The sequence below is a fragment of the Somniosus microcephalus genome, chromosome 5, assembly GCF_052327205.1.
Source record: "Somniosus microcephalus isolate GS21.2 chromosome 5, FLI_Smic_1.0, whole genome shotgun sequence".
Classification (NCBI taxonomy): Eukaryota; Metazoa; Chordata; class Chondrichthyes; order Squaliformes; family Somniosidae; genus Somniosus; species Somniosus microcephalus.
Window position 1 is genome coordinate 34,731,941 of NC_140991.1, and position 22,211 is coordinate 34,754,151.

The 22,211-nt window shown below is 46.5% G+C and overlaps 1 protein-coding gene across 2 annotated transcripts in view; it reads right to left on the reverse strand.

Moving 5' to 3' along the window:
* Window positions 1-22,211, reverse strand: part of paxip1 (PAX interacting (with transcription-activation domain) protein 1) — a 145,103-nt gene that overhangs the window by 106,627 nt on the left and 16,265 nt on the right. For both annotated transcript variants that reach the window (XR_015078341.1, XM_085987518.1), the window contains exons 3-6: window positions 19,941-19,984; window positions 19,493-19,556; window positions 16,940-17,053; window positions 6,550-7,200 (exon numbers count right to left, since the gene is read on the reverse strand). Coding sequence is in view for 1 of the 2 variants with exons in the window: in XM_085987518.1 (XP_085843644.1) it covers window positions 6,550-7,200; window positions 16,940-17,053; window positions 19,493-19,556; window positions 19,941-19,984 (873 nt within the window). In the remaining variant the exon portion in view is untranslated. The remainder of the gene's footprint in view (window positions 1-6,549; window positions 7,201-16,939; window positions 17,054-19,492; window positions 19,557-19,940; window positions 19,985-22,211) is intronic.

The following is a 22,211-nucleotide window of genomic DNA, read 5'->3' on the forward strand; positions in this document are numbered from 1 at the left end:
GCGCAAAGAGCACAGACTTGGAGGATTGTAGGAGGGGCGAGGCCATGGATGGGTTTGAAAGTGTGGATGAGAATTTCAAAAATCGAGGCGTTGGTGGATCGGGAGACACTGTAGGTCAGTGAGCACAGAGGTGATGGGTGAAGGGGACTTGGTGCGAGTTAGGACACGGGCAGCAGAATTTTGGTTGAGCTCAAGTTTATGGAGGGTGGAAGATGAGAGGCCGGCCAGGAGAGCATTGGAATAGTCAAGTCTAGAGGTAGCAAATCAATGGATGAGCAGATGAGCTGAGGCAGGGGCGGAGTCGGGCGATGGTACAGAGGTGGAAGTAGGCAGTCTTGGTGATGGAGCAGATATCTGGTCGGAAGCTCATTTCAGGGTCAAATACGACACCAAGGTTGCGAAGAATCTGGTTCAGCCTCAGACAATGGCCAGGGAAAAGGATGGAGTCGGTGGCTAGGGAACGGAGGTTGTGGACCGAAGACAATGGTTTCAGTCTTCCCAATATTTACTTGGAAGAAAATTCTGCTCATCCAGTCAGTTAAAAAGGTACTTGCGCTCTTAATTACCAGACTTAACGTTCCGTGGTGAGTTTAATGGGCAATTAATGTGCAAATCCAGAAAGTTCTTAAAAATAACGGGGAGACTAAGGGCGAGACGCTGTTGGTGCGAAGCAAATGGTGGAGCAGCGTAAATCGACCAGCAAGTTCTGGAGATTCGCAACTCGCAGCATATCACTTAATCCCCTGAACTTGCTGGCCAATTTGTACATTAATAACGCCGTGTGTCGTTATTTTCCCAGCAAGATCCGGCTCATTATCATCGAGCTAAGGACCTACAGGAAACTCTTTTTTATCCGGCACCGACAGGACCGCGGTGCCGGTTGATCAAAAAGTCCGGATTACAGAGAGGTATACTTACTAAGGTACGAGAGCCCCGTACACGGCCACAGCTGCAGGAGCCCCGGTTACACAGCACTTGTGCAGGGGTCCCGGTTACACAGCACTTGTGCAGGAGTCCCTGTTGCATGGCCACAGGTGCAGGAACCCCGGTTACATGGCCACAGATCCAGGAACCCCGGTTACACGGCCACTAATATATAGCAAAACTTACTTGAACCTACTCCTGAATTTTGCCGGTTAAGAGAGATTTCTGGATATTTAGGTGCTGGTTAAAAGAGAGTTTCCTGTATTTACTCCAATCAGAAAGAGCGTTCATTTTAACCACACAGTTCCAATTAACCAGACACTGTTTGACAAAGACCATATGGATAAATACAGACGAAAGGCCATTCCGCCCATTCAACTACTCCTTCCATAGAGATCTATAGATCCCCCCACCACAATCACAGCACCCAACTGCCTCCTAAACAATTTCAAAGGACTATTTTCCCCCCCTCCCCCCACCAGACCTTTCCAGCTTTAATCACTGCGTGAAAAGGTGCTCCCGATTTCAGTCTTGCACTTGCCTTTAACTAGACTGCGGACAACACGAAGGGTATAAAAGCAATGAAAAAGATGCAGTTTAACTGACGAGGATGTTACCAGGGTTGATGGGTTACAATTATTAAGACACACTTGAGAAACATGGGCTTTTTCCACTACAGCAAAGGGGTGACCTGATCCGAGATCTTCCGAGACTATGAAGGGTTATGATGCGGTAAATAGCGTGGTAGGTTATTTCCACTGGTTGGTGGGATGGTAACGAGAAGGAACGCAAATTTAAGATAATCCCAGAGAAAATTAAAGGGGAGGTTAGAAAAACAAAATCTTCAGCAGAGGACAGCGAGAATGCACAATTTTCTGCCACAAACTGTTGATCAAGCAGAGGTCGTAAACTCTTTTAGATATAAACAGAAAATGCTGGAAGTATTTAGCAGGTCAGGCAGCATCCGTGGAGAGAGAAAGAGTTAACGTATCAGGTCGGGCAACTTAAAAAAAAAAATATATATTTTAAAATTTATTCGTTCATGGGATGTGGGCGTCGCTGGCAACGCCAGCATTTATTGCCCATCCCTAATTGCCCTTGAGATGGTGGTGGTGAGCCTCCTTCTTGAACCGCTGCAGTCTGTGTGATGAAGGTACTCCCACAGTGCTGTTAGGGAGGGCGTTCCAGGATTTTGACCCAGCGACGATGAAGGATCGGCGATATATTTCCAAGTCAGGATGGTGTGTGACTTGGAGGTGGTGGTGTTCCCATGCGCCTCCTGCCCTTGTCTTTCTAATTGGAAGAGGTCATGGGTTTGGGAGGTGCTGTCTTTCATAGAAATATAGAAGATAGGAGCAGGAGTAGGCCATTCGGCCCCTCTGGCCTGTTCCGCCATTTAACGAGATCATGGCTGATCATCCAAATTCAGTACCCTGTCCCTGCTTTCTCCCCATACCCCTTGATCCCTTTAGCCTTAAGAAATATATCCAACTCCTTCTTGAATATATTTAATAAGTTGGCCTCAACTGCCTTCTGTGGTCGAGAATTCCACAGGTTCGCCACTCTCTGGGTGAAGAAATTCCTCCTCATCTCAGTCCTAAATGGCTCACCCCTTATCCTTAGACGGTGACCCCTGGTTCTGGACTCCCCCGCCATCGGGAACAACTTTCTTGCATCTAGTCTGTCTGGTCCTGTTAGAATTTTATAAGTTTCAATGAGATCCCCTCTGATTCTTCTAAACTCTAGCGAATATAAGCCGAATTGACCCAATCTCTCTTCATTTGTCATTCCTGCCATCCCAGGTATCAGTCTGGTGAATCTTCACTGCACTCCCTCCATGGCAAGAACATCCTTCCTCAGATAAGGCGACCAAAACTGCACACAATACTCAAGGTGTGGTCTCACCAAGGCCCTGTACAACTGCAGCAAGACATCCTTGCTCCTGTACTCAAATCCTTTCGCTCTGAAGGCCAACATACCATTTGCCTTCTTAACCGCCTGCTGCACCCGCATGCTTACCTTCAGCGACTGGTGCAAAAGGACACCCAGGTCTCGTTGTACTTCCCCTTCTACCAATCTATTGCCGTTCAGATAATAATCTGTCTTCCTGTTTTTGCCACCATGGATAACCTCGCATTTATCCACATTATACTGCATTTGCCATGCATCTGCCCAATCACCCAACCTGTCCAAATCATACTGGAGTTTCTCGGCATCCTCCTCACAGCACACACGCACACCCAGCTTTGTGTCGTCTGCAAACTTGGAGATTTTACATCTAGTTCCCTCGTCTAGATCATTAATATATATTGTGAATAGCTGGGGTCCTAGGACCGATCCCTGTGGTACCCCACTAGTCAGTGCCTGACACTCGGAAAAAGACCCGTTTATTCCAACTCTTTGCTTCCTGTCTGCCAACCAGTTCTCTATCCAAGTCAGTACCTTACCCCCAATCCCATGTGCTTTAACTTTGCACGCCAATCTCTTCTGCGGAACCTTATCAAAAGCCTTCTGAAAGTCCAAATACACCACATCCACTGGTTCTCCCTTATCTATTCTACCAGTTACATCCTCAAAAAATTCCAGTAGATTAGTCAAGCATGATTTACCTTTTGTAAACCCATGTTGACTTTGTCCGATCCTGTCACTGTTTTCCAAGTGCTCTGCTATTACATCTTTTATAATGGACTCTAGCATTTTCCCCACTAACAATGTCAGGCTTACCGGTCTATAATTCCCCGTTTTCTCTCTACCACCTTTTTTAAATAGTGGGGTTACATTAGCTACCCTCCAATCTATGGGAACTATTCCAGAGTCTATAGAATTTTGGAAGATGACCAGCAATGCATCTACTATTTCTAGGGCCACTTCCTTAAGTACCCTAGGATGTAGGTTATCAGGCCCTGGGGATTTATCAGCCTTCAATGCCGTCAATTTCCCTACAAATACTGATTTCATTCAATTCCTCCCTCTCATTAGACCCTATGTTCCCCGGCATCTCTGGAAGGTTATTTGTGTCCTCCTTTGTGAAGACAGAACCAAAGTATGTATTTAATTGGTCTTCCTTTTCTTTGTACCCCATTATAAATTCTCCTGATTCTGACTGCAAGGGACCTACGCTTGACTTCACCAATCTTTTTCTCTTCACATATCTGTAGAAGCTTTTACAGTCAGTTTTTATGTTCCCTGCAAGCTTACTCTCATTCTATTTTCCCCCTCTTAATTAATCCATTTGTCCTCCTTTGCCGAATCCTAAACTGCTCCCAATCCTCAGGTTTGCTGCTTTTTCTGGCCAATTTATATGTCCTCTCCTTGGATCTTATGCTATCCCTAATTTCCCTCGTTAGCCACGGTTGAGTCACCTTTTTTGTTTTATTTTTATGCCAAACAGGGATGAACAAATTCTGTAGTTCATCCATGTGATCTTTAAATGTTTGCCATTGCCTATCCACCTTCAACCCTTTAAGTAACATTCCCCAATCCATCCTAGCCAACTTGCGCCTCATACCATCGTAGTTTCCTTTATTTAAATTCAGGACTCTGGTCTCTGAGTCAACTACTTTACACTCCATTTTAATGAAGAATTCTATCATATTCTGATCGCTCCGACCCAAGGGGCCTCGTACAACAAGATTGCTAATTAATCCTCTCATTACATAATACCCAGTCTAAGATGGCCTGATCTCTATTTGGTTCCTCGACATATTGGCCCAGGAAACCATCCCATATACACTCTAGGAATTCCTCCTCCACAGTATTGTTACTAATTTGGTTAGCCCAATCTATATGTAGATTAAAGTCACCCATGATAACTGCTGTGCCCTTATTGCACGCATCTCTAATTTCCCGTTTAATGCCATCCCCAACCTCAGCATTACTGTTTGGGGGTCTGTATACAACTCCCACTAACGTCTTTTGCCCCATGGTATTTCTCAGCTCTACCCATACAGATTCCACATCATCAGAGCTAATATCCTTCCTTACTATTGTGTTAATCTCCTCTTTAACCAGCAATGCTACCCCACCTCCTTTTCCTTTTTGCCTGTCCTTCCTGAATATTGAATACCCCTGGATGTTGAATTCCCAACCATGTTCACCCTGGAGCCATGTCTCCGTAATTCCAATTACATCATATCTGTTTACATCTATTTGCGCAGCTAATTCATCCACCTTATTACGAATGCTCCTCGCATTAAGACACAAAGCCTTCAGGCTTGTTTTTTTTTTTTTTTTTTTTATAAACACGCTTAGTCCTTTTAGAAGTAATATTTACTGTAGCCATGTTTGATTTACACCCTCGATTTCTCTGACTTCCACTTTTGCTTTTCTTCTTCCTGACTTTTGTTTCTATCCTTGCTTCCCTTTCCTCTGTCTCCCTGCACAGGTTCCCAACCTCCTGCCATTTTAGTTTAAACCCTCCCCAACAGCACTAGCAAACACTCCCTCTAAGACATCGGTCCCGGTCCCGTCCAGGTGCAAACCATCCAGTTTGTACTGGTCCCACCGTCCCAGGAATTTGAATCCCTCCCCCTTGCACCATTCCTCTAACCACGTATTCATCTGAAATATCCTTCTATTTCTACTCTGACTAGCACGTGGCACTGGTAGCAATCCTGTGATTACTACCTTTGAGGTCCTATTTTTTAAATTTACCTCCGAGCTCCCTATATTCAGCTTTTAGGACCTCATCCCATTTTTTACCTATATCGTTGGTACCTATATGCACCAAGACAACTGGCTGTTCACCCTCTCCCTCCAGGATGCCCTGCAGCTGCCCCGAGACATCCTTGACCCTTACACCAGGGAGGCAACATACCATCCTGGAGTCTCGTTTGCGGCCGCAGAAACGCCTATCTATTCCCCTTACAATAGAATCCCCTATCATTATAGCTCTCCTACTCTTTTTCCTCCCGTCCTGTGCAGCAGAACCACCCATGGTGCCAGGAAGTTGGCTGCTGCTGCCTTCCCCCGATAAGCCATCTCCCTCAACAATATCCAAAGTGGTATATCGGTTTGAGAGGGGGGTGGCCACAGGGGACACCCGCACTACCTGCCTGCGCCTACTACTCTGCCTGGTGGTCACCCATTCCCTTCCTGCCTGTGCAGCCTTTACCTGCGGTGTGACCAACTCCCTAAACATGTTATCCACGATGTCCTCAATGTATCCATTCGCAGCTCCAGCGCCGCAATGCGGTCTGTCAGTAGCTGCAGCTGGATACACTTCCCGCACACATGGTCGTCAGGGACACAGGAAGTGTCCCTGATTTCCCACATAGCGCAGGAGGAGCATGTCACGGGGCCGAGCTGTCCTGCCATGACTTACCCTTTAATTAATTTAAATTAAATTAAATCAAATCATTCGTCAGAACTCTTTGGTTATTGTTTTAAAAAAGAGGAATAGCAAAGGTTATGGGGAGTGGGGTTAGACTAGATGGCTCGTGTGGTGGGAAACATCAAAGGAGACTTGATGGGTTGGAATGGCCCACTTCTGTGCTGTGACATTCTATGATTCCTCATTCCACCTGCCCTGCAGTTGTGGCTTTAAAAACCAGTGCTCCAGATGAACCTCTTTTGTTCCATTTTAGCCACTTCCACAATTTGAAGAAAACACAATGAATCACTTACTTGTGCTACATTTGATGGTCTGGAGATCTGCTGAATATCAGCATTATTAGTTATGTTCCGCAGCGTTCTGACTGCAGGGCTCCAGGCAGCGACCATCTCTGGCCTCTCGGGGCCCTGCGCCCCTTGCCCCGGGGTCAGCAAGCTGCTCCTCACCTCGGGGGTGGAGACGGTGCCGGGGACCGGCGGGACGTTGGCGCACAGGTTAATCAGAGCAGAGTCCTTCCCGTGGGCAAGCCGACGCTTCGCGGCAGCCGACGGCGGGATTTCTGCCGGAGTCCAGTTCAAGTTCCGTTCATGCTTCTCGGGGGAAGAGTCCGAGGAGTCGTCGAACATTATTTCGCCCGTTGTTTTCTCCAACTTACTCTCCCTCTTCGGCGAGAACCCCGGCACACTCAGCGGCGAGCCTCCCCGCGACGATACGGGACTGCTCTTGGCCGAGCGCTTGTCGTCCATGCTGTCGTCCAGCTCAGCCTCGTCTTCATTTTCAGCCAGCTCTTCCTCTTCATCCTCCTCCTCCTCTTCCTCCGGAATAATAAGGCGCGGATGATACGTGGACTCATCTTTTTTCGATTTTTCTGCGACACTGTCCTCCACCCAGTCTGGTGTCACTATTTTAATGGTGTTTCGCTTCAGAGCGCAATTATATTTTTCCTGTCAGAACAGAACAGAAAGATAAAAATCGATGACAAAAGAAATGAGATTTGAAGAAAATTCATCATGTTATCAGTGCTTCCTTTGATTTTTCAACTCCTAGGTCTCCCTTCTCAATATTAATATCTGAAGATGTTGGGTGCGATATGGATTTTTCTGAGGAAAATTAGAAATCTTTTCGTTTCTCCTTTGTTGGAGTGGATCAAGTCTGCAGGATGAAGATTAAAATAAAAATACAGTATGCTATTCTTTTAGTATCATTTGCGATAATCGCGCATAAAAAGGGACACTGCAAATGATGGAAATACACAGCCGGTCTGACAGCGTCTGCAATGTGAGAAGACAGGTTAATGTTTCTGATGCAGACCCATCATTAGAACTGGTTTAATTCCCTGACCAGTGCTATTAAATTATGAACTTATTAACATGAGAGTAAAATATGTTGCAGTGGTACATAAAACTATAAACAAACATTTACACAGCATCTACAGCACAGAATCAGGCCATTTGACCCAACTGGTCTGTGCCGGTGTTAATGCTCCACACGAGCCTCCTCCCACCTTACTTCATCTAACTATCAACATATCCTTCTATTCCTTTCTCCCTCATGTACTTATCTAGCTTCCCCTTAAATGCATCTATGCAATTCGTCTCAACTACTCCATGCGGCAGCGAGTTCCACATCCTGAATTCCTTATTGGATGTGTGGTAAACCACTGTTATAGTTATCACTGTATATTGTTCTCACTGTTCTCACTGTCACATCACTACACGAGGTCGCCTCTTGTCGCACTGTTATACCTGGGCTGACCACCTCCGACTCCGCCCATTACCTGCCCAGGTATAAAGGTAGTTGACTGGCTAGTATTCCTCCCTGTTGGATCGGATCACCCACGAGGGTGGGCTCTGTTATTTAGCCAATAAAAACCTTCAGTTACGTTCTTAACTCGTCGCCTTTTATTGGACTAATTGATAGGCATATCAATTTTATTGGCTAAATTTTAAAGATGTCTGATAATGAACAGCAACAGCAAGGAGCTCACCCAGCAGCACAGCAACAGCAGCCTCCAGACAACGGGCCACACCAGCCGGCTTGGCTGCAAGCCTTGAAACCACCATACCTGGATCTAAACCCACAGGCACCAAACTCAGCCAACGACTTCAAACACTGGCTGGACTGCTTCGAATCGTACCTGGAGGAAGCCGTCGTCCCTCAGAGATCCAAACTAAGAGTCCTGAAAGCCCAAGCGAGCCCGAGAGTATATACACTCATCCAGGACATGACTACGTACGACGACGCCATCAACCTACTGAAACAGCAGTACCGGAGCCCGGTAAACTACATGTACACTAGGCATCTCTTAAGATCTCGCCAGCAACAGCCAGGAGAATCGATAGCTGAATTTTCACGAGCGCTGAGACAACTCGGCAGGAACTGTGACTTTAAAGCGGTGACGGCTACTGCGAACATGGAAGACAATGTCCGCGACGCCTTGGTGAGAGGCCTACGTTCCGACTACACACGGCAAAGACTGCTTGAAGCTAAGGACATAGACCTGGACAAGGCCGAAGCCCTCGCCCTCACCCTAGAGGCCACCCAGCAAGACCAGGAAGCGTTTGCCAGGTACTATTCGCGACCCTGGGACTCGGGCCCGACCCCCACCCCACCACCCTTCACAGCGCTGCCCCCGGGACCTACCTCAGCGTCTGCATCACGGATCCGACCTGGCCCGCTAGCCCCGGTACCGGCCCCGACATCAGGCAACCCCGATCGGGCCGCTGGCTGCTTCTTTTGCGGCCAGGAGAAGCATCCGAGGTCGCGCTGCCCAGCCAAAAACTCGACCTGCAAAACCTGCCTCAAGAAAGGCCACTTCTCCAAGGCCTGCAGAAGCAAATCCTCAGAAGCCAGCAGTGCCTCATGCGAACCCTGGGGGCGGCCATCTTTGTGCGGGGCAGCCGAAGCCTGCAGAGCCTCATGGGAAAACCAGGGGCGGCCATCTTTGTGCGGGGCAGCCGAAGCCTGCAGAGCCTCATGGGAAAACCAGGGGCGGCCATCTTTGTGCGGGGCAGCCGAAGCCTGCAGAGCCTCATGGGAACAGCAGGGGCGGCCATCTTTGTGCGGGGCAAACGATTTAAACAGAGCCTCATGTGAACTACGGGGGCCGCCATCTTCGCCGCCATCTTGTCATGACAACGACGCGCTCATCTACACCCTAGCTTCCGTGACCCTGGATCAAGCCCGCCCGCACCACCTGGCCAGCTCAATGATGGACATCAAAGTCAACGGCCACGCCACGACCTGCCTGTTCGACAGCGGAAGCACGGAGAGCTTCATCCACCCAGACACGGTGAGCCACTACTCCCTCCCCGTCCTGCCAACGCGCAGCCGCATCTCGATGGCATCGAGGTCGCACGCCACAGACATCAGCGGCTACTGTGTCGTGACATTGTCGGTTAAAGGGACAGAGTATAAAAATTTTAAACTCCTCGTACTCCCCCAGCTGTGCGCTGCCGTCATACCAGGGCTGGACTTCCAATCCCACCTCCAAAGTGTAACCCTAGCATACGGTGGACCCCTCCCCCCACTCACAGTCGACAACCAGCGAAAGTTAAAGCGCCCACCGCGTAACACCTGCAGCCTATCCACCCTCAAGGTACCGCCACCTTCCCTGTTCGCTAACCTCACCCCCGACTGCAAACCTGTCGCTACTAAGAGCAGGCGGTACAGCGCTGGGGACAGAGCCTTCATTAGCTCTGAGGTGCAGCGACTCCTGAAAGAGGGCATTATTGAGGGGAGCAGCAGCCCCTGGCGTGCCCAGGTGGTGGTAGTCAAGACCGGCGACAAAAATCGCCTGGTTATCGACTACAGCCAGACCATAAACAGATACACCCAGCTGGACGCATACCCCCTCCCCCGCATATCGGACATGGTCAATGAGATTGCACAATACCGCGTATTCTCGACCATCGACCTCAAGTCGGCCTACCACCAACTCCCCATCAGCCCGGAGGACAGCCAGTACACCGCCTTCGAGGCGAATGGCCGCCTCTACCAATTCCTTAGGGTCCCCTTTGGTGTCACCAACGGGGTCTCGGTTTTCCAACGGGAGATGGACCGGATGGTTGACCAGAACGGACTACAGGCCACTTTCCCCTATCTCGATAACGTCACCATCTGCGGCCGCAACCGGCAGGACCATGACGTGAATCTGGAGAAATTCCTCCGTACGGCCCAACGGCTGAACCTCACCTACAATAAGGAGAAATGCGTGTTTAACACAGCGCGCCTTGCCATCCTTGGCTGTGTAGTAGAGAACGGAGTCATCGGCCCCGACCCCGAAAGAATGCGCCCCCTCATGGAGCTACCCCTCCCCCACTGTCCAAAAGCACTTAGGAGAACCCTGGGGCTTTTCGCCTACTATGCCCAATGGGTACCCAATTATGCGGACAAAGCCAGACCCCTCCTGAAAACCACATCCTTCCCCCTCACGGAAGAGGCGTGCGCGGCCTTCTCCCTCATTAAGGGAGACATAGCCAAGGCCACAATGCACGCAGTGGATGAGTCAATCCCCTTCCAAGTGGAGAGCGATGCATCCGACTTCGCCCTAGCCGCTACCCTTAACCAGGAGGGTAGGCCGGTAGCCTTCTTCTCAAGGACCCTACAGGGCCCCGAGACCCGACACTCGTCGGTCGAGAAGGAAGCCCAGGCAATTGTGGAGGCAGTACGGCGCTGGAGGCACTACTTGGCAGGCAAACGATTTACCCTCCTCACCGACCAACGCTCGGTTGCCTTCATGTTTAATAACAAGCTGAGGGGCAAGATCAAGAACGACAAAATCTTGAGGTGGAGAATCGAGCTTTCCACCTATGATTATGAGATCTTGTACCGGCCCGGTAAACTGAACGACCCCCCTGATGCTCTTTCACGCATTACATGCGCCAGCGCGCAAAGTGATAGACTTCAGACCCTCCACAATGACCTCTGCCACCCCGGAGTCACCAGACTCTACCATTTCATTAAGGCCCGCAACCTGCCATACTCCATCGAGGAGGTCAGGACCATGACCAGGAACTGCCAGATCTGTGCTGAGTGCAAACCGCACTTCTATAAGCCGGACAGAGCAAGCCTGATCAAGGCCACCCGCCCCTTCGAGCGTCTGAGCATCGACTTCAAGGGGCCCCTACCGTCATCCGACCGTAATGTGTACTTCCTCAACATCGTTGATGAGTACTCCCGTTTCCCCTTTGCCTTCCCCTGCCCAGACATGACCAGTAACACGGTCATTAAATGCCTGAACAAACTCTTCGCCTTGTTCGGGTTCCCGAACTATATACATAGTGACCGGGGCGCCTCCTTCATGAGCGAGGAACTCCGTCAGTTCCTATTGGAGAGGGGTATTGCAGCAAGCAGGACCACCAGCTACAACCCCCGAGGGAACGGCCAGGTGGAAAGAGAGAACGCGACGGTATGGAAGGCCACCCTCTTAGCCTTAAAGTCTAAGGGCCTCCCAACCTCCCGCTGGCAAGAGGTCCTCCCGATTGCGCTGCACTCCATCCGGTCACTACTTTGCACTGCCATTAACACCACCCCCCATGCCCGAATGTTTGTCTTCCCCAGGAAGTCGACTACGGGAACCACCCTACCAACCTGGCTGACCTCTCCGGGACCCGTCTTGCTGCGAAAGCACGTGAGGGCCCATAAAACGGACCCCCTGGTCGAGAAGGTGAACCTCCTGCACGCCAACCCCCAGTACGCCTATGTGGCTTACCCAGACGGACGGGAGGACACTGTCTCCTTACGAGACCTCGCACCCTCACCCCCCCCTCCCAACCCCCCGAGTCCAGCCGAGGTAGACGGCATGCCGGAACCCCACGAGCCTTTGCCGACTACGCAGACACCAGCTTTAACACCAGATAATGTAACACCGCCGCTGCGACGATCGGAGAGGCTAACGAAGCCTCCGGACAGACTGACATACCAGAGCTGGTAATACACTTCACCCCGCCGGACTCTAATCTAAACAAGGGGTGAATGTGGTAAACCACTGTTATAGTTATCACTGTATATTGTTCTCACTGTCACATCACTACACGAGGTCGCCTCTTGTCGCACTGTTATACCTGGGCTGACCACCTCCGACTCCGCCCATTACCTGCCCAGGTATAAAGGTAGCTGACTGGCTAGTATTCCTCCCTGTTGGATCGGATCACCCACGAGGGTGGGCTCTGTTATTTAGCCAATAAAAACCTTCAGTTACGTTCTTAACTCGTCGCCTTTTATTGGACTAATTGATAGGCATATCAGGATGTATTAGGGACCATCTTATTTTTAAGACCCCTAGTTCTGGATTCCCCACAAGTGGAAACATCTTCTTTAGGTCTACCCCATCAGACTTCATCATTTTAAAGACCTCTGCTAATGCACCCTTCTGCCTTCTCTTTTCTAGAGAAAAGCGCCCCAGCCAGTTCAGTCTTTTTTTAGGTCATTGTAGAATTTTTTTTAAACTTCACTGATCTGGATTAAATAGGTTACTTCACACTCATTCTGTACGAGTGCGACAAGAGGCAATCATTAAAGTTTGGATAAATTCCAGTTGGCAAGTGTTTAATACTTAGGTAGTTGGGCAAGTAAACAGTTTCAAGCAGAACCATTTAAGAAAGGAACCTGGACTCTGCTGGAGTGAGTTCAGGTATTTTGAATGCAGTGAAAATCTGATGAGGGTTCCCTCACCCTGGTTGTGTTGAACCTCAAAATCTGTGTTCAATGGAAACGTATAGCTTTCTAATAATGAAGTCAGCCATGGCTCAGTGGGCAGCACGCTCGCCTCAGAGTCAGAAGGTTATGCATTTAAGTCCCACTCCAGAGCCTGGAGCACAAAAATCTAGGCTGACACTCCAGTGCAGTACTGAGGGAGTGCTGCAATGTCAGAGATGCTGTATTTAGGATGAGATGTTATACCGAGGCCCCCGTCTGCTCTCAGGTGGATGTAAAAGATCCTTTTGAAGAAAAGCAGGGGAGTTATCCCTGGTGTCCTGGCCAATATTTATCCCTTATTCAACATCACTAAAAAAAAAGTATCTGGTCATTATCATATTGCAGTTTTTGGGAGCTTGCTGTGCGCAAATTGATTCTTACATTATAACAGTGACAACACTTCAAAAGTACTTCATTGGCTGTAAAGCGCTTTGGGGCCGCCTGAGGTTGCGAAAGACGCTATATAAATGAAGTCTTTCTTTCTTGCATTCATAGGAGCATACAAATGTACAGGACCAAATAAGGCCACTGTGGTCCATCTGTCCACAAATCCTATAGTATATTCTCTGCCCAACTCTGCTCAAATGCTTCTCTCACCAAAATCTATCCAGTTCCCTCTTGAATATGCTGGTGTTATCCACCTCCAGTGTCTATCTTCATGGCCTTAACCCGCATTTACCTGCTTACACCCAATCAACTTTCAACTGCTACCACATGCTATTGGAAATTAAAAGTGCGGAATGAATATTTTTGCTTGTAATGGTTTGTCTGCCTGTTTTTCTACCTGCACGGTTGAGGGATTTTTTAAAAACTGAAAGTTAATAAAGGGGGCATGAAGTTCGAATACCACAATGTTTTGTCCTGATTTCTTTTTACTCCGAGTAATTTAGCAGCACTACAATCCTATGGGTATCTGTGCGTCAGTAAAGTGATTAATGGTTCTCAGGCATAGCCGGGCAGATTGTTGAGAGTCCAGTCACTCCCCGTGACTTAAAAAAGGTATCCAATTATTTCTCAGTTTGTTCAGCTAACCTGCAACATTTTCAGACTCTGGGGTTTCGTTTTAGATGAAGTGGAATGATGTGTTCCGCAGACCCATTTCACCTCCCAGTGCATTTTAATTTCAACAAAACTTGCCATTTATACATAGTAAAACGTCCCAAGGCGCTTCACAGAAGCGTTATCAAACAAAATTTGACACCAAGCCACATAAATAGGACAGATGACCAAAAACTCAGCCAAAGAGGTAGGTTTTAAGAAGCACCTTAAAAGAAGTAGAGAGAGGTCGAGAGGCGGAGAGATTTAGGGAGAGAATTCCAGAGCTCAGGCAGCTGAAGGCACGGCCGCCAATGGAGGAGCGATGAAAATCGGGGATGCGCAAGAGGCCAGAATTGGAGGAGCGCAGCGATCTCTGAGGGTTGTAGGGCTGAAGGAGGTTATAGAGATAGGGTGGGGCGAGGCCATGGAGGGATTGGAAAACATGGATGAACATTTTATTTTAAACCGAGGCGTTACCGGACCGGAAGCCAATGTAGGTCAGAGAGCACAGGGGGTTATTTCAGATTTAGATACAGTTGCAGCTTAAAACAAACTTCATAGGTTGAGATATGGCATCAGTTACCCTGTAGATCTAAACTACTTCGGGGAAGGGCGAACCAAGAGGCTGTCAGACAGCCAACTGTAAAGCTTTACTGTTACTCAGAGCCTACCTAGAATTAACGATGGCACCATAAACATTAAGCTACTTCCTGCTGGAATGAAGAAACCATCACTTATAGCTAATAAAACATTTTAAACTGCAGATGCTCCCACAGGATGATCATCATTGGACGCAGGTCACAAGCAGCAACTCCAGATGTTGGCATTGTTCCCCAGTCAAGTCAGACACCCCCCTCTGTGGCACACAGCCATTAAGTAGATGTTTACAACTACAACACAGCACAACAGCTTAGTCTGCCCCATGCACATTTGCTTTTAACAACTGGCTGTAAAAGAAAAGATTTTATGGTCTGGCACAGACAGGCCATTGAAGTCTGCCTGAAAGGCAAGTTCGATGGATCTGAAGAGCAAGCCATTAAAAAACCTAGACTTCAATGACGGCAATCCCTTCTTTTATGTTATAGCATAGATCAATAAAGGCGATATCCCTTTAACTAGCAATATCCTTGTTTCTCTCCACCACACAAAAAATATATTTAAACCTAAATGAAAAATACCAGAGTTTGGGAGTACTGTTTTTCCCCAGATAACCTCAGGAACATGATCGAGGTCTTTGAAGATTATGAAAGGGTTTGATCGGGTAGACGTAGAGAAGCTGTTTCCACTTGTGACCATCATTAGAAGATAGTCACTAATAAATCCAATAGGGAATTCTGGAGAAACTTCTTTACCCAGAGAGTGGTTAGACTAGAACTTGCCACCACAATGAGTGGTAGAGGTGAATAGCATAGATGCCTTTATAGGAATGCTAGTTAAGTACATGAGGGAGAAAGGAATAGGTTATGCGGATAGGGTTAGATGGAGGCTCGTGTGGAGCATAAACACTGGCATGGACTAGTTGGGCCGGATAGCCTGTTCCTGCGCTGTATATTCCATGTAATGTGCGAGTACTTCAGCACCAACGTCAGAGTAAATATTCAAAATTATGAAGGGTTTTTGTAGAGTAAATAAGGAGAAACTGTTTCCACTGGCGGGCGGGTTGGAAACCAGAGGACACAGATTTAAGATAATTAGCAAAGAATCCGGGGGGGGGGGGGGGGGAAAACGAGGAGAATTTTTTTTGACACAGCATGTTGTGACAGGATATGGGTTAGAGTGGGAAAGTGGAGTTGAGGTAGAAGATCAGCCATGATCTTATTGAATGGAAGATCAGGCTCAAGGGGGTATAGCCTACTTCTGCTCCTATTTGTTGTGTTATGATCTGGAATACACTGCCTGAAAGGGTGATGAAAGCAGATTCAATAGTAACTTTCAAAAGGGAACTGGATATATACCTGAAAAGGAGAAATATGCAGGGCTATGGAGAAAGAGGAGTTAGATGAAGTAGGTGGGAGGAGGCTCATGTGGAGCATGGACCAGTTGGGCCGAATGGCCTGTTTCTGTGCTGTACATTTTATATGTATTTAAAATAATAACTCTCTTTAAAAAAAAACACTCAATGGTTAGGTCAAGATATAGGGGTGACACGCACTGAAAGTTAGGCGCTAATCACTCGCAAAATTTCAAACATCCTCTAAGTAAAATTAAACTTCAAGTAGTGTTACAACCAACACAAGTTAAAGCTTGATTTTGTTCTGGATATTCCAGTTTAGCATGAAACTGGACTTATCTTATTGACCAACAACCACCTCTACAAAAAGTGTAGGGAAAGAGTACCATAAATGTAAAGCTCCTCCTGCTCCCCAAAGTTTTTCACACTTTTAAGGATAACATCTTGGCAATCTCAAGCAACCTGCCTAAGGCCAGCCTCATCACCCAGCCACAAGACCGCCACCTCAGTGACACCTAACAAGCCAGCCAGCAGGCAGTATAAGAGTGTGTCAAGATGGATTAGAATCCTTCGCAAGTCTGGATGCCCATCCACAAAAGAGGATACATCAGGATTGCAAAAGGTCAACACAGTGCCTAGTAGAAGATGAGCAGCTCTCCTCCAGTGGGAGACCATCAACATGCTGGAACTCCAGTGGGACTGGTGCCCCCCGTATTTAAACTGAAAGGAAAAACTGGCCTCTTCGCCTAATTTTACATCCCTTTCAGTCACACACGAGGAGAACACCACGAAGCTGGCGAAAGATGCTGGAGTGTCGCAGACGTTCTGCAAGTGAGCAGATCCTTACATTAAAACCAGTGATAAAAACCACTACTGTCAGTACAGACTATTTTAACTCGGTGAAGGTCAACGTTGCAGGCACGCATCAACTGCACAGCAAGGAGAAGGACACAGAGTTCAATTGTAGGCTGCAGTACCAATAGTAATGCACTTACCCCCTGAGGTTCAGGTACTATTAAATGGGTGCAAGCTTTGTTGAGTTTGAGCTGGCAGCCCCCTCCATAGAAAGTAATTAAGGCCCATAGTGTATTGCGGTCTTCAGCGGAAACCTGAAACGAGAAATGCAAATTCACACACTTTAGTCCTGTGTTTTATCGATTGCATGTTTAACTAATTCACTTATTACAATATTGCTATCCAGCACAAAAATAATTACCATGAGATCTCACCACAACCCCGCACCCTAATTAAATGAGAAGTGTTTACCGAGAATGTGACCTTCCGAGTAAGTGACACCTCCACATCAAAGTGGTATATTTAAATTCTCTGCCGGCTGAAGAGCCTGGTCTATTCTGAATAATTCAGCAAGCATTAAACCCTTGAACGTTTCAACTCCGACAAATTTCAGGAACATTTTCTACTTTCCATGGAAACAGACCGCCATTTGGCCCAATTCCAAGCAAATGCAATTTATTCTCAGAGCACCCACTCATTTATTAACATTCCAACAATCCCGCAAGCAATGCTGCAGCTAAGGTCCACATTTAAACATCTGTATATACAAAAGGACAGGAGTCCAGAACAACAACAAAATCTACAACAATTTTACTCAAAAACACATTTTTTGAAGGAATGCCCCAAGTATTGAAGTTTATTAAAGGCTTCGGCATTACAACATTCATTACAATGGATTTTTCCTGCCACCCCTCCGCGCCCCCACCCCCACCTCCTACCATTTGACTGTGCTCCCAATCAACAATATTATTCTGGCTGCAAACCCTCATTCCCATGTAGCCGGAGTACTCTGGAGATAGATAGATTTCTAGACACAAAAGGCATCAAGGGGTATGGGGAAGAGAGCGGGAATATGGTATTGAGATAGAGGATCGTATTGAATGGCAGAGCAGGCTCGAAGGGCCGAATGGCCGACTCCTGCTCCTATTTTTCTGTTTCTATGAAAGAAGTTTCAGCACCGAGTTGAACACAGCCCCTCCACCACTGTCCACCTCTCCTCAACATGTCATACGGCAACGAGGCAAGAAAAAAAAAATATATAGCTGACAGGACAGGTCTAGAATTATTACAAATAATTATCTTACAGTTGAATTTTTAATTGTTCTAAACCAAATACTTATTTTTTTAATGAGATCCCTACTTTGGCGCTTGAATCCATGTGGTATTTTGTGCAGAGCTTATGTGGTTGAGGGGGCATCGATTCACTCCTCTGGAGTGCAACCCATCTGGTTTACAATTTCTGTGCAATACATTCTACAATTTTTGCATGTGGTAAATTAGGTTTTTAAAATATGAAAATTGAAAAAAAAAACTCTTCCAATATTGTTGCTTCAATATTGGAAGGGATTTTCAAGAAATTCCACCTGATTTTTTTTTTAAAGGAATAAAAACTTAGGAACATAGGAACAGGAGCGGGCCATTCAGCCTACTCCGACATTCAATTAGATCATGGCTGATCTATATCTTAATTCCATCTACCCGCCTTGGTTCCGTAACCTTACAGCAGAGAAGGTTAAGGGGAGACCCAATAGATGTATTCAAAATTGATGGGTTTTGATAGAGCAAGTAGGGAGAAACTATTACCTCTGGCAAGTGGGTCAGCAAGCAGAGGTCATAGATTTAAAATAAGTGGCAAAAGAACTAGAGGGGAAATGAGGAGATATTTCTTCACACAGAGGGTTGTTAAGATCTGGTACGCACTACCCAGAAGAGTGGTGGAGTCAAATTCCACAGGAACTTTCAAAAAGGCAATTCGACATGTACTTGAGGACTCATTTGCAAAGTTATGGGGGAAAAGCTGGGGTGTGGGACTAAATTGGACAGCTCTTGCACAGACACGACAGGCCTAATGGCCTCCTTCTGTGCTGCAAGATTCTATAATTCTAACCCTTATTAAAAAAGGAAAAAAAAGGTAATAACGAACATGTTCCCCGTACCTTTTTATTGATTGGGAAAGCACTTTGGATAATAAAGCAGGAAGTACCAGCACCTCTTTGGGTGATTGTGGGGGGGGGGGTTCGTGTGAGCTGTGCACTTTCACTGAAAAATCAGTCCGGAGTGTCTCAATTACCCCCAATACGTGGAGGGAATGTACAGGGAAAAGAGTAGCACTGATCAGAAGGCCCGATGGGGGAAAGGAAAGGCTTCATTTTAGTACATTGATGTAAAAAACTACATTCAGCCGCAAAATTATTAAAATAACTCTAGGTCAGAAAAACCCAATGAAGAACAGTTTCTAAAAAAAAATCAACTTTTGCTATTCAATTCATTTGAAGGTGAATTGTTTGCAAACAATTTTACTCAGAGTGATGTATTAATAAGTTTTTTTTTTGCACACTTTTGAATATAATTGGCCTTTTCCTATATCAACCGTTTCAATATAATTGGCTTGTTACACATCAAGTTAAAAACAATTCAGGTTTTTGCAACATACATTGTAAAAGGTGTGACTCATTTAACAAGCAGCTACAGCTAAAATGATTCTCTTCACCTTAAGGAATAGGTGTAGATCAGTATAAACAGTGAAGACATACCCGTGAAAGGCAAGCTGCAACACCCGAAAATACTTGTCCGCCTTCTGGAGAGAAGCCAGTTACTCTGCGTGCTTTAAGTTAAGAAAATGAGCAAGAGTCATTCTTGGTTAAACATTAAAAGTGACAAGAGTGGTACAAGACATTGGTGGACTAATTCACTGTGCGATGAGACACAGGTTTGCACCAGAGAGCACCAACATAGGATGTCTTTGGAACACAGCATTGAGGCTTTCAAAGGTGCAAGTAGGGAACAGAGCCACATATATACTTGGCTGATTGCACTGCAAGACAATTTTCCAGAAATTATAAAGCAAAGAACTATAATTCCACCAGCTGTACAATTCTTTGTCTCTGAATTTTCCTTCAACTTTGTAAATGCCTCATTTTCACCAAGTACCAAAATGTAATGCATCTCCCACATAGCCGAAACAGAGTATTGAAAGGATACGGAAGGAGCTGGCCACATCGGACTGACAAAAATACCCAGGAAGGCTGTAAAGGAGAACAAAAAGTAAATAAATTAATACTAGTTCAGCGTTCTTAAAGAGTCACAACTTCTTGAAATTGTAGGTTTTTCCACTTCTCACAGGATAAGAACCACCCTAGTTTGGCAGAGGGTTAAATTAATCTTTAAACTTATAGATAACCTTCCGCCATAGTTAAGACTTTATCTCTGCAGCTTACTTCAACTATACAAATTTTTTTTTTTTTTTTATAAACGGGTACGGTAACATAATGGTTATGTTACTGGACGAGTAATCTGGAGATACGAGTTCAAATCCCACCATGGCAGTCTGTGAATTTAAATTCAGTTAACTGAATAAATAGCTAGCATCAGTAATGGTGACCATGAAGCTACTGGAGTGTCGTAAAAACCCAACTCGTTCACTGATGTCCTTTAGGGAACAAAACCTGTCGTCCTTACCAATGTTTCCTCTTATTTTTTTTTTCCGGGTGCGCGGCCCCTTTAAGGGGCTCCAAGGCCCATTCAAATTTTCACGCATGCACACAACTTTACATTGAAAAAGCCGGTCCCAGGCTGCACAGAACCAGCAGAGAGGTGCACGCACCTTATAGGGAACATTGGTCCTTACCTGGTCTGGCCTAGATGTTACTCCAGACCCATAGCAATGTGGTTGAATCTTAACTGCCCTCTCAAATGGCCCAGAAAACCACTACAAAAAAGAGTCAGTCACCAGACAGACTGCAGTGGTTCAAAAAACCCTCTAAAGGGCAATAAATGCCGGCCTTGCCAGCGACGTCCACATCCCATAAATAAATATACATTTCCCATGTTAAGAGCAAGTTATGCATATGTTTAATCCATATATTGTTTTGTTCAGAATTAAATTCCACCCTTAAATGTACTCCAAAAGAGATGTATTTGGTTAGCACAATTGAATACTAAACACAGAAATGAGAGTACAGAGGGCCACCATGCTGGTGCTAGCTCCCCAACTGAAGCAGTCTACACCAATCCCATTTCTGGGCCCTTTACCGATCAGGAGAACTCTTCTCTTCTTTGAATAGTGCCATAGGATCTTTTATGTCTGCCTGAGGGGGCAGACGGGGCCTTGGTCTGCAAGACCTCCGGCAGTGCAGCTCTCCCTCAGTATCGCACTGAAGCTGCTCACCCTGGATTATGTGCTCAAGTCTCTGGAGTGGGACTTGAACACTCAAACTTCTGATTCAGACTGATATTTGTGTGAAATAATCTTATTGTAGAATATTCTTACTTCACCACCTCAAATGTCTCGCACCAACCTGCCCTGTAACCATCAGTACTTCACGCTCCTCACACAGAAACCCCACAGTGCAGATAGAGGCCATTTCGGCCCATCGAGCCTGCACCGACACATATCCCACTCGATCCCCGTAACCCCTACACCAACACATATCCCACCCTATCCCCGTAACCCCACGTATTTAATCCCCCTAACACTAAGGGTCAATTTATCATAGCCAAATCAACCTAACCCGCACATCTTTGGACTGTGGGAGGAAACCGGAGCACCCGGAGGAAACCCACGCAAACTCGGGGAGAATGTGCAAACTCCACACAGACACAGTCACCCGAGACCGGATTCGAACCCGGGTCCCTGGCGCTGTGAGGCAACAGTGCTAACCACTATGCCACCGTGCTCCTGTTATACAACTCCTCAGACACAAGGCAAATCTCAATGGACAAGTCCAGGATTGTACAGCTGGATGCTTTTCCACAGTTAAGAAATTTGACATACCAATCAATACACTCTACTGAAATCCAAGTGACAACAGTGTTAGTTAGTCAGGAGTGTTTTTTTTAAATCACTTCCACTAGCCTTCAGAGAACTACATTCAGGGATAAGTTCCAATGGTATGCAGGAATGTGTTAATTGTGAAATTGTTTTAATTGGGTAAATATAAGCACACCATTCCTGGCCCTTTCTTTCCCTCCTAGTCACAATCTTATTCCATTGGTGGGGGGGTAAGAGCACAGAATCTAAACAAACACTGTTGGAATCCAATAAATTGGTTGATCAATGAAGCTTCATTATCTCTAGGCTCTTGAAGCTAATAGTCCCACAAGTAACTGCAACCAAGTTAATTGTTATGAAACCAGCCTTCAATTAACTGTTGCCTCCAATCACAAAATGCCTCCAACTGCATTGCAAAACAGCTCTAAAAAGCAGCCCAGTCCTGTGCAGCAACAGATTCAGTCCCACAACAAAAAGGTAGA